Source organism: Engraulis encrasicolus, chromosome 24, assembly GCF_034702125.1.
Source record: "Engraulis encrasicolus isolate BLACKSEA-1 chromosome 24, IST_EnEncr_1.0, whole genome shotgun sequence".
Lineage (NCBI taxonomy): Eukaryota > Metazoa > Chordata > Actinopteri > Clupeiformes > Engraulidae > Engraulis > Engraulis encrasicolus.
The window spans coordinates 17,751,028-17,771,027 of NC_085880.1; the positions used below are offsets into that span (position 1 = coordinate 17,751,028).

The 20,000-nt window shown below is 46.4% G+C and overlaps 1 protein-coding gene across 1 annotated transcript in view; it reads left to right on the plus strand.

The window, feature by feature from the left end:
- adgrb3 (adhesion G protein-coupled receptor B3) overlaps positions 1-20,000 on the plus strand; it is a 277,961-nt gene that overhangs the window by 237,308 nt on the left and 20,653 nt on the right. Inside the window, exons 19-24 of the mRNA XM_063191037.1 lie at positions 6,507-6,657; positions 12,122-12,191; positions 13,038-13,104; positions 13,874-13,959; positions 15,580-15,590; positions 16,175-16,181. Of these exons, the coding sequence (XP_063047107.1) occupies positions 6,507-6,657; positions 12,122-12,191; positions 13,038-13,104; positions 13,874-13,959; positions 15,580-15,590; positions 16,175-16,181 (392 nt within the window). The remainder of the gene's footprint in view (positions 1-6,506; positions 6,658-12,121; positions 12,192-13,037; positions 13,105-13,873; positions 13,960-15,579; positions 15,591-16,174; positions 16,182-20,000) is intronic.

The window sequence follows — 20,000 nt, forward strand, 5'->3', positions numbered from 1 at the left end:
TTGAATGCGCATGTGTCTTCTGCTCTCTCTCTCTCGCTATCTCTCTCTCTCTCTCTCTCTCTCTCTACCTCTGTGCTGTTCGTGATACATTGTAGGCTAGTTTTGTTGTTGTGTGCTCCACGTAGGGTTGTTGCTGCCGGCTGTCTCCGCAGCCATCGGAGATGACTGGTGTTTACGTGCTGGTGGGCACGCTTTACAGCCAGCCACCAGCTGTGCACAAGTAGCTAATTGGTCCGCACACCCTAACCCCCAACTCATGCAGAGGGCTCCTTATTTGTTTGTTGGCTACTACTGCTATCAAATGAGATTGTTGCACACACAGGCACATGCCCACGCAATGCACGCATGCTTCCATAAACACAAACACACATGCATGCACGCACGCGCGCACACACACACACACATACATACACACACATGCACGCACGCACGCACACACACACACACACACACACACACACACACACACACACACACACACACACACACACACACACACACACACGCACACACACAGTGCCAAACATAGTGTATCCTGTATCTTTCCTCCATCTTCCTGCCTCCTTCTGACGTCAGTCTTGCAGTATGCTTTTTGCCTCGTCTCCCTAGTTTCCATGGCGACGCTGGCTAGCTGGGCTCCGCTCGGGCTCCACGTCTCCCGGCTATTTGCCTTTGTAAAGGGCAGTGCAGTGCAGCTCTCTCTCTCTCTCTCTCGCACTCTGTGGCTTCCAACTAAGTCCGTACTCCACCAGAATCCAGAGCCATGGCATTCGCCACCATCACCACCATCATCACTTTCGCCACCTCCACCTTCACCTCCACCTCCTGCCCATCAACCCTCCACCTCCTCCCTCTCTCCACCATCACCACTATCGCCACCTTCACCTCCACCTCCTGCCCATCAACCCTCGTCCGACCCTCCCTCCCTCCACCTCCTCCAATCCCTCCCTCTCTTCCTCTGCCACCATTTCCAACACCACCACACCGCCTCCCTCCCTCTCTCCCTCCACCTCCTCCGACTCCTCCCTCTCCCTCCTCCGACATCACCACTATCACCACCTCTTGCCCATCACACCTCCTTCTTCCTCTCTCCACCTCCTCAGACTCCTCCCTACCTCCCTCCACCAACAACTCCTGCCCATCACACGTCCTCCCTCTCTCCCTCCACCATTACCTCCAACAACTCCTGCGCATCACACCTCCTCCCTCCACCTCCCTCCTCCAACCCCTCCCTCTCTCCCTCCACCATTACCTCCAACACCTCCTGTCCATCACACCTCCTCCCTTCTTCCTTCCACTTCATCCATCCATCCTCTCCCTCTGGCCCTCCTCCACCGTCACCACTATCACCACCTCCTACCCACCACACCTCCTCCCTCCTCCCTCCCTCCCTCACTCTCTCCCTCCACCCGTCCTCCATACCTCTGTTCCCGATTCGACCATGTGATGCTAATCTACTCTGTAGGTACGGCATGCACATGCTCACATGAACTATAAAACGCCTGTAGACTCTTTTGCAGTGCTGTGCTGTGCTTCAGTGCACTTCTGTGTTGTGTGTTGTTGTTGTTGTCTCTGTAGTCCGGTCGGTGTGTGGACAGCTCGCAGTCCAACATCTGTGTTTTCCAGGGATGAAATGTGCTGTAAAAGGCATAATCGATGCTCATGGACAATTAGGGCAAATGAGTACTACTGTACTGGAGGCTGCAGCATGCATAGCTATTTTTCATCTGAAAGAGCATTACATGTGCAGCTGTGGGAATGGGGAATGGGAGGGGGGGTCAATATGCACTGTATGTAGTCTGGTCTATAAGCTCATTTGCAGATGATGATACACTTCAGTGGTGCCTTCTGGCAGAGAGCAGGGATTGAGGGCCACACGCAGGAGTGCATTTGTTTGACTTTTATTGTATTGTATACTGTATTGTGCTCACGCATGACTCTCCTCCCTGGGAGTGCGTGTGGACACTGCGTTCTCATTTTCATGCCCTACCTCCTCACCTAACCATGAAGCGCATTCCAATTCATATACTGTACAACACTGCTCCTGCTGTGAAAATCACCACACAGTCCCAGAAATCCCTCCATTGACTATTGTTAGTGTGAAATGGCATTTCCAGAGTACTGTAGCTCTGCATTTACCGTTGTTTTTGAAGCACATTGGGTTGCCTTTCTGTGTATGAAATGGGCTATAAAAATAAATGAAGACTTTTATTGCAAAACGGTGCATCCACCATTTTTGACTTTTGCATTTTATTATTGAAAATGATTGTTCAGAGGTCCTGTCATCTACAGTATGTGCAAATTCTTGCCATTCACAAATATTTTGGGAACATATTTTTTAAACCTAGATAAAATGCATTTTGCAATGCAATGGAATGCCCAATACAAAAATGCCAATCTCCCAACATTCCACAAAATGGACACCGTTTTGCAATGAAACCCTTTAAATGTTACTTGACCTGACTGGACTTGCCATAATGTGGTTGCCGTGGTTGTGGACCGCAGTTGGCAGATTGGGGCAATGGATGTTTGCCTGGCTTCCCTTCTTTTGAACTTTGCCAATGAGACTGAGCCTACAAACTGCTCGTCTCCCACAGATGTGGCTGGTGTTGGCGCAGGGCTCGCTGAAACATCTGGACAGTGTGTTTTGAAAAGCTCCATCAGGGGCCCGAACATGAACAGCATGTGAAAATCAACACATAAAAACACTGAGCAATGAGCTGCAGCGTCCTCGTCTCAATGCAGACATCGTTATTGTTTTCATCGCCCACAGATTCATTCTCCTGCATCCTGCAGTAGTTCTCAAAGTGGATCCACTCACAAAAAAAATGTAAAAAATCTTTTTTCTATTCTCGTGAGTTTAATTTTACCCCAAGAGCAGAGGGGATGAACAGCGGGGTGGAGAGGGCAGCTACTCCCCACAAATAGAAGAGGCAGGAAGACAGTCAAAGGCAGCCATGCCATGTGCTGTGGAAATCAGCCGATGTTAATTAGGCTTCCCATCTGTTTTTTTTTTTCGTTCGTTCATTCTTTTTTTTTCTTTTTTTTTAGTCTGAGCCATTTCACTTTCATCTGTTTTCTCACCAGATACGAAAGTGAAGGATAATGGATGGCACTACATTTGGATTAGCTTGAATTTATGCATGTTGAATGTGTTAACAGTCGGCATAGCATTACAGTCGTAGAGCTGCTAACCTCTCAGAGGTTTTTAACATTGCATAAACGCTGCCGCTCGTATGCCGTGTGAAGCCCATTATTGCGCTTAAGTCATCATCATAAGCAGCAGCAGCAACATCCACCAACACCACCATCACCATCATCATCATCATGAATATCATTATCATTATCACCATCATTTTCAACAACTACTGTTTATTTGGTGGAAATTGGTATACATCAGTGAATAGGGGGGCTATACGCAAGGGCTAATATGGAACCCTGTGCCCAAATAAAATGTTCCCCTGGCTTGGGTCATTTCCCAACCCTTCCACATCTCTCTCTCTCTCTCCCCCTAGTTTCCTGTCGACTCTTGCACTGTTCTATCCTGATGAAGGCAAAAAAAGCCCAAAATGATATACTTGACTAATGATTGTCTTGACTATTCTGCCTTCTGTTGTCCTGTCTTCTGTTGTATACATGGTATTGTGGTGTACTAGCAGTAGCAGTCACATCTTCTTCAGTAAGGCAGACACCGTGTTGATGTACCGTATGTCTCCGAGATCAAGTTCACTTGATATGGTACTTGTATATACAATCGAAAAAAGCTCAGGCCTTAAGAAGAGATATGGGATATGATATGCTACCACCACGGGATGGAAGATTTACGTAACCCATTTGTTATTCAGCACAGGAGATCCAAAAAAAAAAAACCCAGAACTCCTACGGTTCACAGGCTGCACACGATTTAGCAGAAACCCTTATCCCAGATGAGAATCACAGAGACAGAGGAGCTCTCCGACATACAGCCATCACATTTGCATTGCTTTGAGAGCCAGAGACTATATTGCCTTATTTTGATAAACAGCAGCACTTAATGTACTAGCTGCTTACCACACCCCCCACCCTGCCTCGTTGCCACACACGCTCCCTCTCTCCCTTTCATCTGCCGCCACGCTGTGACACCTTTTTATATCCGAATACATTTTGACTTACTTCTGATGCCACGGATTACCGGTGGGAATTCATTTCTGTCTGTCTTTGTTTTGTTTTTTAAAATGCAATCTTAAGTAATCCAAGCTTATGTTGTCACTGTGGCAGCATTATCAAGCCTACACAAACTAACCTCATGCATATCAATCCTTTTTACATTTGAAGCTGATTATGCCATTATTATGTGATTGCAGGAACTTTCAATGCAGCTGTTCTGGGGTGCAGTTCTCGAAAGCATAGTTGCTAAATACGTTAGTTACTTTGTTGGTTGCAATGCAATTTCCCATTAGCAACTACCGAAGTTGCTAACTGCTAACAACTGCGCTTTCAAGAAAGGCACCTCTGTTCTGGATCTGCATACCATATGGCCCGTTGACATTGATCATAGATCATTTTGCTTTGCGTTGTATAATGCAGAGACAAAAGCTCTCTCAATGCCACTGTTGATGGTTTTTGTTGTCATTTCATATTCTATCACTGACAACACAGATCTACACCTCTGCAGCACATCAATCTGCTAATCACTATTTAGCATAGAGGCAAAGTGCAGGCTCTATTTCAGATGTAAACTGGCTTTGGGGAACCAGCCAGCCTGCTTCTGTTTTTTTTTTTTTTGGCACATCTCCCTAGCATCATGGCCGTCTTGTCATCGCTCAGGGAGCAGTGAATCTTGGGTAATTCCAGCCCCTCTCGTCCCATGCCTTCCCTCTCCCTCTCGCCCTGTACCCCACACCTCTCCACTCCCCACTCTTCCCCGCCCCACTCCCACACATTTCCACTCTGCCACCCCCCCACACACCTCCCCCCACCGCCCCCGCCCCCACCTCTCCTCTATCCTCCTCCACCTCCAGCTCCCCTCCCACACCTCTCCCTCTCTTTCCCCTCGCCTCCCACCCCTCTCCACTCTCACACCCCTCTCCATTCTCCCACTCTTCCCTCTCCACCTCCTCCACCTCCCCCTCCCACCCCCATAGCCAGCCAGGCAGCCAGCCGAGCAGCGTGACCTTGGCCCACGTGGTTACCAGCACTGTCTTGCATACCAATGCCCTGCTGCTGCAGAGCAGAGGAGGAGAGAGGAGAACAGTGGAGAGGAGAGGAGAGGAGAGGAGAGGAGAGGAGAGAGGAGAGGAGAGGAGAGGAGAGGAGAGGAGAGGAGAGGAGTGGAGAGGAGAGCAGTGGAGGAGGAGAGGAACGGAGAGGAGAGGAGAGGAGAGCAGTGGAGAGGAGAGGAGAGCAGTGGAGAAGAGAGTAGACGAGAGGAGAGGAGAGGAGAGGAGAGGAGAGGAGGGGAGTGGAGAGGATAGGATAGGAGAGGGGAGGATAGGAGAGGAGAGGAGAGGAGAGGAGAGGAGAGGAGGAGAGAGGAGAACAGTGGAGAGGAGAGGAGGGGAGAGCAGTGGAGAAGAGAGGAGAGGAGTGGAGAAGAGAGGAGAGGAGAGGATAGGAGAGGAGAGGAGGCCTACCTTGCAGCCTCCAAGCTGTGCCTCTCAAATCGAGACAGCATAGCGGGGAGGGGAGAAGTGAGGACAGCAAAGGAGAGGACAGGAGGGGATAGGAGAAAAGAAAAGAAGAGAGGAGAGGAGGGGAGAAGGGAGAGCAGAGGAGAGGAGAGAAGAGAAGAGCAAAGGAGAGGAGAGGAAAGCAGAGGAGAGGAGAGAAGAGGAGAGGAAAGCAGAGGAGAGGAGAGAAGAGGAGAGGAGAGGAGAGGAGAGGAGGCCTACTTTGTACCCTGCAGCCTCCTCCACAAACACCAAGCCATGCCTCTCACATCCAGACAGCATAGCGTGATTCGCCTCTTTTCGCCGATGTACAAGCTGAAAGTGTGCAGTCATACGGTAGCTGCAGCTAAATGACTCAGAGTTAAACAGGACCTTTCACTGAGAGATAACGTGACAAAATGGCAGTTCTTTGTGTGTGTGGTGGTTACCACTATGCGGGGGGCTTGGGGTGCGATTTGGGTATGTGTTATGTAACGGAGATGTATCATCTTTCTTGTTTTCGTGTTCCAAAAAGAGGCTTACTGGACTGGATACCAGATGCTGTGTCTGTCAGAGAAACAAAAGAGTGTGATTAGGATGCTTAATTATGCTCTGGCACTTGGCATGCACAGCCCAAATATACTTTCATCGCAAGAAAGTTGCCTGGTTGCATTATTTTTTTACAACTCTGCTGAACATTGTTCCCCTTTTCGACAGCGTCTGGGGATTAACGTCCTACAACAAGCCAAGCCCAGTTTTTTAATGTCTGTCATCCCTCTCTGTCCCTCTCTTTCCCCCCCTCTCTCTCTCTCTGTGTCCCTCCCTGTCTCTGTCCCTCTGTCTGTCCCCCTCTCTCTCTCTCCTGGGCTCTCCTAACAGGGAGTGTGCACGATGACGACGGCCTTCCTGCACTTCTTTTTCCTGGCATCATTCTGCTGGGTCCTGACGGAGGCATGGCAGTCCTACATGGCGGTCACGGGGAAGGTGCGGACCAGGCTCATCCGCAAGCGCTTCCTGTGCCTGGGATGGGGTGAGTTGAACTATTACAATCCGTTCTAATGTTATCGCATTAACTCAAAATATAGTGGCGGCCATTTTTATGTTATTGTTTACGGCTAAACCGTGACTTTTCGTAACCGGCATATGGCAGAAATGGAATCAGCACCCAAAATCATATCAATACAATTCTTGATTTGCTTTTCCTAAAAAAATGCCTACAGCTCTTTTACAATTTTGGGACCTGGCTCTATGCATACATTCACATGTATTCATTATACACACACAGCATTGGTCCTACTCTTTAACATTGAATTAACAAACTGGATCAGTAGTAAACCATGTTAAGTAACACTCGAGGTAGTGGTAAATCATCTACTAGAAGAGCCTGGAGTGCTCATGTTCATAACTAAATGACACCTGTGGGCAGGCTTACTAGCAGATTTACCTCTTCCTGTAGGTTAACTTAGCCAGGTTGATCACTTAACCATATTCTTGGAGTACCCCATAGATACATATTATTATTATTATTATTATTATTATTATTATTATTATTATTATTATTATTGTTGTTGTTGTTACTTTTATTATTATTGCATCCCATGTAGTTTAAAAGATGGGTTTGGTGCCACACAACACCGCCAAAGCTCTGCACCATGACGTCAACAGAGCAGTGTGCACGCATTCACATTCTGAGCATTACCAGAAGATGCAAAGAAAAAATCCAGAAATAATGTTGACAAGATGAATCATAAAGAGGCTTTGTGTTGTGAGTGCCAGATCCAGTGCTGTTGGGGGATTATACCCATGTACTGTATGCTGAGAGGGATTGAGAGAGGTACGTGTAGGTGGGAGATTGCTCCTGAGGTGGGAGATGACTGCTGGCTCCTGGCTCAAAGGCTCGATTTCTAATGCTGCAGTTGCACCATCGCCTCCTAGTCGCTGATTCACCTTTTGTCTGACAATAGCTACAGTAATACTGGTCTCCCTTTGGCTCTGTATAGCTTACCGGGTGAATAGACCGGCCGCGATGAGATTCAAGCGACAGAGAATCGCTTCTGTGCAGCAAGAGCGATATGAGCGATTCGCGCGCCAAAAGTATGTTCGTTGAAAGCAGAATGCAAGCATTTCAACATTCCCATGGGCTGTGGCGGCTGTTGCCGAACCGCGTCATAGCTAATTTGCATAATATTCCCAGGAGTTCAACTACAAACTGTCGCTCTTGTTGCGCGAATCGCCTCAAGTCGCCCAAATCGCTTTTCTTGCGCAACTCAATACAAAGTCAATTACTTCCATCGCACGCCTCGCTCAGGTCGCGGCTGGTGTGTTCGCGCGGCAATACTGGTCTCTTTTTGTCTCTGTATAGTTAATACTGGTCTCCTTCTGTCTGACTATAGCTAACACTGGTCTCCCTATAGCTAATACTGGTCTCCTTTTTGTCTCCGTATAGCTATTACTCGTCTCCCTATAGCTAATACTGGTTGCAGAGCGGAAATCATTACTGTCTATAATGAGAATATTGGCATGCTCCGCGCTGTGCGGTAAAGCACGACTCGCTGTGGAGCGTAAGGAAAGAAGGAAAGGGCCTCGTAGACTAAATTGCAGTGTAAGGGGGCTTACTCACCCGCGGTGACTCAGCCATTTTAGTCAGGGGGCAGAGGGGCTGACTGACTGAACGACTCAGATGCCCATTCGTCTACTACTATGAGGAAGGAAAATGTTAATTATATAAGGAAAATAAATAACTCATTAGAAAGCCAAGTCTTCACAAAGTTAATTTGATTTCGACAGGGAGGCTTATTGACATTAATGGCAGGCTCTTTGATATTATTTTTTATTATTTATTTACTTTCGGAGCAGCTGCGAGGCTGTTTGGCCATGAGGAGACCACTCCACTAGCGGCCTCCATGTTGGAGAGCACGGGGCTAAATGAGCGTAATGAACCGGTATTGATCTGCAACACCAGCAGCCACCATGACTATGTCTGGAGGGAAATAGCCTGCTGCGTCAGAGGGGGGGGTCTGAATACGCCGGGTCTGCCGCATCACGCTCTGCCATTGCCTTTTGACGGGAGCTGTTGCGTCAGGAGAGAAACACTCAGGGGTTTTTTTTTCTTCTTCTTCTTTATTGCAGCCATCTCCACTGGCTCAGTGGGTCGAAATGTTCTGCCCTTTTTTTTCATTGGATGTCATTCTTCTGCTCCCAAGTCCAAGAGCCCATTACTTATGGGGGTACTTCAGAATGTGATGTCCCTCTCCATCCATCTGGCCATCCACTTTCTCTTCCTATTTCACGCACACACACACACACACACACACACACACACACACACACACACACACACACACACACACACACACACACACACACACACACACACACGTGCACACACGCATGCATGCATGCACGCACGCACACACACACACTCACATACACACACACACACACACACACACACACACACACACACACACACACACACACACACACACACACACACACACACACACACACACACCAGTTGCCTCTCAGAAAAAAGGAGAAATCAAATTGATTGGAAAAGTGCTAACATTCATTCTCCTAGTTACCTAGCAACAAACAAGGCTCTGTCTCCCTCATGCTTCTGCTCTGCTGCAAGCTGATAAAAAAAGAATGAAAGATAAAAAAGCAGAGACAAAGCAGAGAAAATAAAAATGATTGACTGTTTCTGTCATCTTGCTAGATATGTGATTAGCCTTGCTCACCTACTGTACCTAGTTGAATGCTTTGACGTGACCGTAATTAGTCACATTCGTGATTATAATTAAAAGCCTGTTGGAAAATCGTCAAATTACGTTTTTGTTGCACTTATCATTGATTGAATCCATTCCCAGCAAATGCACTGCAGTCTATCTGTTGGAAATCGTCAAATTACATTGTTTTGCATTTATCACTGAATTGAATGCATTTCTCAACAAATGTACTGCAGCCTACCGATATCTGATGGAAGACAATGGTGATGAATATTCTTTAAAAAAAAATAATACAAGGAGACTGCCGCGCTCTGTGAAACAAACCTGTTGCTAGGTCCGTCTTCTCTCCGACACGACGACACAAGTTCCTTAACAACCGTTGCTAAGCAGTCTGTTGGTACGGTCGGGCACAGAGCGGAGCGTCACTGTCAGACATGTCCTCCCGTCTCTCCTGGAAGCACGCCACGAATGCACAAACATACGCCACAAATTGCTGCTTTCGTGCCTGTCTAACTCCTCCGGGAAAAATCTCTCCAAATAATAGTTATAACAATCACGCACATCTGTGTGCCTAAAATTAGGGCAAAGTGGGATTTAAACTGTGCCCAACAATGCCCAATTTTCACCACCGCACAGAGGATTTGTCATGCACAGGTATTCCTAATAAATCAATCTCTGCTATAGCAATCAGCTGCCGTGTAAAGCTGAGGGAGCAGTTTTGTGTGGCGGTCTGAGCCTCATGGAGATGCTGGATTGCTAATGCAGACCCTTTCCCCACTGCACACTGCAGACCTTTTTCTCCAGTGCAGCTTGCAGACATTTTCCCCAGTGTAACCTACTGTACCTCCTGCAACCTGAGCTCCACACACAGATCCATACGTTGGATTGAGACATTCAGCTTTTATGTTTACAAATTTCCACTACATTTATACAATAAATAAGTATGTGTATATTGTCCGTATGTATATTCATTGCACTCCCAAGAGAATTGAAGCTATTTAGGTACAAGGTGTTGTTTACAGTCCTTGGAGCAATGTGGGTTTATTTACCTTGCTCATAGGTACTTCAGCCATGGGATTATTATGTACATGTATGTGTTAATTTGCTTGTTTGTCTGTTTGTGTGTTTGTTTGGCTGTGCCTTAATTTGTCACTAGTCTGGACACCAAATGTGACCTTTTTGTGAAATGCAGCAAGCCGTAGAGACGAGCATGGGGAGCTGGGGCTGGGGCTGTGGTGGGAGAGGGTGGGGGGGAATGGGAGCCATGGGTGCAGTTTGGGGAGAGGGGCTTAGGTGCAGTTGGGGGAGTGGGATAGGGGATGGGAGTTGGAGAGGTAGAGAGGTGTAGGTGGGCGTTGGGAGAGGGAGTGGGAGAGGGGACGGTTTGGGCAGAGGGGCGTGGGTGATCGCTGCCCTCCTCGGACAAACCAACTGCCACCACAGACCTCGGAGCACATGTCAGTGCGGAGGAGGCGGAAGGTGTTAATATTCCAAGCACAGGCAACAGGCAAGAAATTAATAAATAAGTACATGAAAGGGAAAAAAAAACAGTAGAGTCGAGGCAGTGAAGAGAGAGACACTGTATGAACGACCAGTATGTTTGTGTGAGCGTGCATGGGTGCGTGTATGTATGTGCGTGCGTGCGTTCGTGCGTGCGTGCGTGTGTGTAGTAGCTACACGTATTGCTGTGTTGTAAGAGGACATACAGTGCTGTTGTTAAGATCCTTGTGTTGCTAAGGGGCAGCCCGTTATGTTCTTGCTGCTAATATCTGTTTGTGGCAATGTCTTTCTGCCAAACCGTTGCTTTTTTGCCTCTCTGCGTGTGATTTTTTGGCACACGGCAGAGATTGAGATGACTGCACTTCTTTTATGGTCCTCCGTGCCAATATGAAATACACAGGGGTCATTATATTGTGCCTGAGGGCCGGGAGGAGGGGCAGATACTAGGGCTGTAACGATTTGGTTCGTATCACGATCTTTGACCTATGGTTCGATACACGCCACGATTTTTAAAATGCATCTTATTAAATTCATTAATATGTTTTTTTTCTTCACATTTGCCAACATTATAACATAAAATTACAAATAAAAACTATGATAGTTTATAGGTAGAAGAGGCTGCTAATTTTAATGTTCAAAAATAATAATGATGATGATTTGAAGCTTGGAAGCACTGTTACATCATATCATGTGGTTGTTTTCCGAACTGAAGAGTGACAGAACTTTGAAATGGCTTATCACGATACTGCCTTCTTGCACTGCGATACAGTATTGTGACTCTGCGTATCACGATTTCTCGTTTTGATACAATATTGTTACAGCCCTAGCAGGTGCCGATATCAGGTCTGTGGATCAACCCATATATTGTACCGTAGATTGCACAGCAAGGGAAGTCACGCTGGAAACGTCTTGCGCTCTGAGAGCCGGAGACCAAGGCCACTGCAACACAATGTGAATGTGACTAACAAGGCCGACCTAGTAGTAGGTCTCCATGCTGGGAGGCTGGAGCTTGAGGTCTCAGTCTCGCCACAGATCATTTGTGCTGCTGTTGTTTATGTGCTAAGGAGGAGGCGTGAAGCAGCTGACGAATTGCTGTTTATTGTGCACTATGTTGTTTGTTTATCCTCCCTACAGGACTTCCTGCTTATTGCACTTCCTATTTATCGTTTGTTGTTTGCGTGTCTACAGGACTTCCTGTTTGTTGTTTGTGTGTCTACAGGACTTCCTGTTTATTGTTTATTGCTTGTTGTTTGTGTGTCTCTACAGGACTTCCTGCTCTGGTGGTGGCCATCTCCATGGGCTTCACGAAAACTAAAGGCTACGGAACACCACAATAGTAAGAACACCTCTCTCTCTCTCTCTCTCTCTCTCTCTCTCTCTCTCTCTCTCTCTCTCTCTCTCTCTCTCTCTCTCTCTCTCTCTCTCTCTCTCTCTCTCTCTCTCTCTCTGTGTGCCTCTATCAGCCTCAGATATTTTTTACTTCTCCATTTTCCTCTCTCTCTCTTTTCTCTCACTTTCATTTTCTCTCTCTTTCTATCAGCCAATTTTTGGCTTTGATATGAAATATTAAGTGCAACAAATGGTGTCCGCTGCAACCACCACACTCTTTTCCAAAACAACAACAGCTCTAAATAATCCCCGAAGGCCCCGGCGCGATATTTTTATGGCGCGCAATTTTCTCCTGAGTTGTGTCCCTGAAGGGCGTCCCAGGGAATAAACTGCGTTTTAACTTCTCTGCTATTTCTTTCCAACCCCCCCCCCCCCAACACACACACACACACACACGCACACGCACACACACACAGACACACACACACACACACACACACACACACACACACACACACACACACACACACACACACACACACACACACACACACACACACACACACACACACACACACACACACACACACACACACACACACACAACTAACAGCCAGCCACCCACTCATCCACCCACCCAGCGTCAGTGAAACGTGCTCATCTGAATCCTCAGCATATGGCTAGTCCTCCCTGGATGCCAGAAGAGGACACAACTGTACACAGCCATGCACCATTAACTTAATGCTCTGTGTTCATTTTTATGGACCCTCTGCTGATATCTGCTCTTTTCTTTTCTTTCCCTCTGTTTTTTTCTTTCTCTCTTGCGCTCAACTCGTCTCTTTTCTTTCTTCAGTTGCTGGCTGTCACTTGAAGGAGGTCTACTGTACGCTTTCGTGGGGCCGGCGGCCGCGGTGGTTCTGGTGAGCAACTTCATGTTTCCCCCATTCCCTTATCTAGTTATAATGTCATATAATAATGATCATAATTATAATAAAATAATAATAATAGTAATAATAATAATGCATATCGGCTTTGAGTACCAAGAAAGGCGCTGCTATATAAAACTGATCTATTATTATTATTATTATTATTATTATTGGTTTTATAGAGCGCTTTTCATAACACTCAAAGACTCTTTACAAGTGGAACGCATCTTGGGTCAGTGGGATGGTCAGACATGGCAAGGGTACATAAAAAGGCTACCTGCCTTCTCTTTAACCCAAGGGCAGTATTACTGGAAAAGCCAGAAGTTCCCAGAGGCTTTTCATGTTGCCCAGTCTGCAAGACTGCATGTGTGTGGGTGGGTGGGTGTGGAGGGTGATGTTGAAATGAAATGTCACACACAATATTGACCGAGTAATCAGAATGGAACGAGACCGCGCCAGGAGGCCACTTAACCTTCACCTTGGGATGACATGACATGAGTCCTGTGCTGATACCCAATTGGTATGCTGTGTGTGTGTGTGTGTGTGTGTGTGTGTGTGTGTGTGTGTGTGTGTGTGTGTGTGTGTGTGTGTGTGTGTGTGTGTGTGTGTGTGTGTGTGTGTGTGTGTGTGTGTGTGTGTGTGTGTGTGTGTGTGTGTGTGTGTGTGTGTGTGCGGGTATGCTGACTGGGTAGGGGTGAGGGTGAGGGTGGCTGTAGGTCTGATGTGACCTCGACTGTCTCTGTGTGGCGATTGTCTCCAACAGGTGAACATGGTGATCGGCATCCTGGTGTTTAACAAGCTGGTCTCCAGAGACGGCATCCTGGACAAGAAGCTGAAACACAGGGCTGGGTAAGACACAGAGACAATTACATTACATTACATTACATTACATTACATTACATTACATTACATTACATTACATGACACTTAGCTGAAGCACAGGGTTGAGTAAGAGACAGAGACACTGATATTTCATTACATTACATTACATGAGGTAGTGGGGTGCCAGACCATGGAGGGACTTGAAGGTTAGGATTAGGTTATTACACTTAGTAGCTGCCACTTTTATCCAAAGGCTGGGTAAGAATAGAGACACTGACATTGCATTACATTCAGGGCTCTAAATTAACTGTCCAAATGCTGGTGAACATTCAGTTTGGCCAGTAGAAAAGAAAACTTACTAGCCACTTTGACCCATTAGTGAGTGTATGTTTGGCTAGTAAGATTAACATCTACAACTCATTTTGGCTGGTGGTGAAAATAAGTAAATGTAGGGCCCTGATTACATTACATTACTTAAAGGGATATGCCACTATTTTGGGACTTAACACAGTTAAAATCATTGGCTGGGGTTTATAAAGGTGGTAAAGTGTCTTATTTTTCATGTTAAGCGTTGTCTTGCTTTAAGACAAGTTAAAAGAGGGAATATGTCGCTAAGCTAGTGAAAGTCAATGGATCCGTGTAGCATTGTAGCAAGACAACGGCTTACATGAAAAATAAGACACTTTACCACCTTTATAAACCCTGGCCAACGATTTTAACTGTATTAAGCCCCAAAATAGTGGCATATCCCTTTAACTGACACTTTTATGCAAAGCCACTTAGAGGGGTTTTTTTACAGGGTAAACGGTCAGCCAGGGATACAGTCCTTGGAGCAGTGTTAGGTTAGGTTCCTTGCACAAGGGCACCTCAGCCATGAAGTGTGGTAGGGATTGGGAGGGTAGGATTTGAACCTGCAACCCTCTGATCGTACATCCCATCTCCTTAACCATTACGCCGCGGCTGCCCATGACATGACATGATACAGCGTGAGCAGCAGGGCTGGGTAAGACACGGAGAAGGATAAGCAGCATAGGCGGTCTTTGCATTGAGTACGGTTGGGCAATTGCCCAGGGCCTCGCGCGATCAGGGACCTCGTCATCGCATAAGGTATTCGTGTTCCTGCATTTGTACCTCATCGATTATTGAGGGGGGCAGGGCTCAAAATTGTTCTTTGCTCAGGGCCTCAGATTTCCTAAAACCGCCACTGAGGATAAGATAGGGGCACAGGGAGGGGTAACAGGGGGAGACATTATATGGACACACCAGCGAGCCAACAGACAATAGAGCCATACAGCATTATGCCAGAGATTCTTTAAATATAGAGATATGCCAACATAATAGGTTTCTATGGGCAGCTAACGTGACCAGAATCCAGTCTGCCTGAAGGAGCGTGTCATAATGCTCCTACAATGAATGGAACAGTCCTTAGGTCTGCCTAAAGGGGGATTTTCCCCCCCTCCCCCTTGCGACAGTACAGATGGTGTAACTTCAATCTGCTCACTACCGTGCCGGGCCGCGGCAGCGTACCGTGATCATTACACCCTGTGGCCATTCGGAATGCGGGGGGCAGTATAGCACCGCTTTTGCAGAGCAGCGTCTGCCTGTGTCTGTAGTCTGTTTGTGCTTCCGTCCTTGCCCGTCCCCCAGTTTTAGTAGTAGTAGAAATACAGTCAGCAAATTGCATGTTTTATTTAGCATTGGGCATTTGATAGGGCATTTGATAATAACACAAGTGTGAGCCCTAAACAAGACCACAATGTGAATTTAAACTCGACTTTTTTTCTGTCTTGCATTCACCGTCTCCCAATCCGTCCCTCACTTATTTCAGCACTATTCAAGCCAGGAACGGGTATCCTCAGGATACAGAGTTTGCATACCTACTACAATTTGAACCGGTAAAGACAATTAAAACCGAGTCAATCAGACAGGAACACCATTGTAATTAAGTGTGTCCCGTGACGCCAGCATGAGAGAGATCGAATTTTAAATTTGGCGACGACATTCTGTCTTCAAAACTGGCATCGGCCGCTTCCAATTTAGGACCATAGGCCTATTCAACCGTTTCCACAACCTCACTGATCACAGTTGCTTCATCTGTAATGCCAGGGCTAAGAATAACGAAAATAGCAAAACAGAGTATACTAATAAACCGTAATGGAGAGACTGAGGAGACATGAAATCAAGCGGCGGAGTTCGGACCATTTTGAGTGGACCGATGTCGCTTGCTTATAGCCCTATCAAGCAAGCCTGTCTGTCTCATTTGTGCGATGAGCACAAAAACACAAATTGAACCACTGGTATAGTGTGAGTCAAACAGACATGAACAACATTGTAGCCTAATGAAGTAGTGCCCCGTCATGTCAGCATGAGAGAGGTGATTTTACATTTGGCGACGACATTCCGTCTTTAAAACTGGCGCATGCCGCTTCCCCTATTGCAGGTTATTACCTGATCTACACTGTCGTTACCACAAAAAACAAGGTAGCACAACTTAATACTATTACTAGCCTATATATCTGGTTAGCCTAAATAGTAGGTTGAAGACTGGGGTATTATTGGTGCACTGTTTTTTTTTTTTGCGAAGCAGAGTAATCTGCTTCAGTGTAGCTCATTTGTATGTTGATCCTCCCTCAGTTTTAGGCTACAAGTGGAAAGAGTCATCCAATTGCGCGTTGCACGTAACGTTGGGTATTTGATAATAACACAAGCGTGATCCCTAAACAAGACCGCCAGTCGACGGTGTTTTGTTTTCATAATTCTGTCCTGCATTCACCGTCTCAATTCCGCTCCTAACTTTATAGGCTAAGTGATGTCTGTTAATTATTTCTGCACTACCTATTCAAGTCAGGAACGGATATCCTCAGGATAGACCTACGGACTAAATAGGTTGAAGACGGTTTTTTTTGTATTGGTGCTTGTGAACATTTCATCCTTTCAATGCGCTGTTGTGCGCGATCGACGGGATTCCGGTTAACTGGGGATGTGATGCACACATGACAATACATCTGTTACACCAGGTGTGGCTAATCATCTGTGATTAGGACTGCAAATTCAGTTGCTTCGGTGGAGATGCGAACCAACAGTATGACTGGGGAACTATGACTCCTTCGGAGGCTGGATAACCTGTCGCGCCACGACATGTCACAAAAGGCTGTGCAGTCCCGTGCACTGCACTGCACTGCACTGCTGTAACCCACCCCTCCCCCACAGACAAACATTCATGTTCTGAAAAGTTCAACACGTTCTGAACATTTTAGCCGCTTTGCATTAAGTTTTCGAGCAGACACTTGTCCACGGTGACGCAACATCGAAAGAGAAACGCTGTTCACAACCTAACTGAATAAAGATTTCATTTAAAAAAAAAACACACAGCATTTGTGCTGGGTGACCACACTGCCTATGCCTATCCAGATGCACGTATAGCAACAACGAGAAAGAGAGGGGGAGACGGAGAGAGAGCGATTAGCGCGTATCTGTGTGTGTGTGTGTGTGTGTGTGTGTGTGTGTGTGTGTGTGTGTGTGTGTGTGTGTGTGTGTGTGTGTGTGTGTGTGTGTGTGTGTGTGTGTGTGTGTGTGTGTGTGTGTGTGTCGGGGAACATTTGAAGTGGAAAAAAACACACCTCCCCACTTCAGCATCAGATGTTGGTGGTCTACAAGTCAATATGCTTACCCGACTATCTTGTAGCCCAGTCATGAAGTTCATAAAGCCATCGGTAGCCTATAGGCCAAGTTATCCAAAATCCCTCCGCAAATTTCTGCATTGCCTGAGTTCATAGGCTAAAACAACTTTATTTAGGCCTGACTTATTTAGCTCACTTTATTAGCCTTATTTAGGCCTATTATCGTATTTAGCCTTTAACGTGGGCCTATTTTACAAAATATCGAAAGAAGGAAAAGACACGACAGACAAGTTGAGGCTTACTGATCGTAGCCTATTACAGCAAATCGAACATGCGCTTTATGAACACACTAGCCTGAGGGCAAACATCTTCTTGGCACTATTGAGATAACCAGGCCATGCAGGAATTCAACTACCTGGGCCCACACTAAAATACTGACAGACTACAATTGCTTGGATCTTCAATGGGTTTCGTGCGTCCGGGGGGATGGGGTGGTGATGGCACGCTTGATGTGTTTTTTTCCCACCCCCATGCATGCACGCGGACACACAGGGTCGGGACATTCACCCAATGAATGACTGAGTGCGGCTAAATATGCCTGTTGCATATCGTAGCCTAATTATTCACACATCACGTCAAGTCACAAATTAGTAGGCCTAGTCTCTTGCAGTTGACCTATGCCAAATTAACGTCCTCCCTGTAAGGCTGCACTAATTCAAACAGGTAGAGGAGTCGGCTTAGCCTATAGCCAAAGTCTATAAAATGTAGCCTATTTTTTGTAATTTCCAATTATCTAGGCTATGTTTACGATAATGATTTGTTGCGCTACGACGGTGCTCAAGACAAGTTGGAACATAGTCATCTCAAGTGCTCCCATTTTATTTTGATCCTGCTTTAAGTCAATGGGCGAGAGGGACGGATGAAACGGGTGTTTCATTCGTCCCGACAGTGTCTACTGACACTTAAATCCCTTTTGCCTGTAAACCTGACAACTTTGACTTTTCATACTTTCGGATAGGCGATGTTAAAGTTTTCGAGTAAATCGCAGTGTTTCATTCGTCCCGAGTTTCATGAGTCCCTGCTCTCCCCTACTGCCTAAACTGTTACAGTTTAAATATGTCCTCTCCAAACAGTGTGTGTGTGTGTGTGTGTGTGTGTGTGTGTGTGTGTGTGTGTGTGTGTGTGTGTGTGTGTGTGTGTGTGTGTGTGTGTGTGTGTGTGTGTGTGTGTGTGTGGGCGAGAGAGGGAGAGAGAGAGAGCGAGGGAGAGAGGCGCTTAATTCCCCGCAGAAAGAGCCAAGGCGATGTCTCCAAATATTAGACAAATGCATCTTATTTTAGTTAAGTAGACATCAGGGATGTATTTTGCTTAATAGCAACGCCGACCTGATTGGTTCATATTGCTCTGAATAGCCACAGAAGGCTAGGCTATATTTTAATGGGTTTACGCGCGCGAGGTCATCTAACTGTGGTCACAGTCGCCAGGTGCTATTATGAGAGGAAAACTATAGCACGTTGGCAAACATTAAAGTCAGTTTAAGCCATGCATATGATGAACCAGTTTTCTTGTTTGAAAAAAACACACTTCCCGGTGCGCAAGGTGCATGCATTTCTGACTGACCCAGATGAAATCGCATTGTGGAACTCCATGATTATGAGATGACATTGCATATATTTCCCAGCATATATTTCCCCTCTCTCTCTCTCTCCAAACCCAGTTGTACTTGGACTCACTTTTAACACCGCTGGCCTACCCAGGTGAATCGCAGCACACATTGTTTGCAGTGAGCCGTGCCGTGTGCGAGTGCTGTGCAACTTCACCCCTAACGTTTAACCTAGACTAGCGAGTGCAGTGTTGTAAATCACGTGGAAATAAGTGCAGCGATTACCTGCGTAGCCTACTTAATTATGGAAGTGAGTGTCATTTGGACTGCCTATGGAATCAAGCCTACTGTCACCAAGCTCTTCCTGTCTCCCCAGCCTCGCAATGGATGGACATCTGGCCACCGCTCCTCCGCCTCCTTCGGAACGGATGACTGTGGGGGGGATCTCCAATGAAATTTGGAATTTTCGGACTTGTATAGATTTGGGGTGCCCCGGGACTCTTTTAGATTTCTGTTAGTTAATAAATATTATTTTAAAACTCAATATTTGTGTCTTGGCGTAGGCCTATTTGTGGTGTACAGTACTCTCCAGGGTATTTGGTAACAAGGAGAGGTGTCGCTGGAAAAATGCGCACTTTCTCACCTGCGACACATAACCCGACAGTTGGTTACACTTAATTTGAGCACGAAAACAGCAATATCAGTCGCTTGCTAATTTTTGCCAATGTGACAACATTAAATTCATTAGGGAAGTGTAGGTTAGGTTATCGCCCCAGCTGTTGGCGATGTGTGATAAATAGCCAACGCTTACACGCTCAAACGAAGCGCTGTTAGGTTACTGCGGT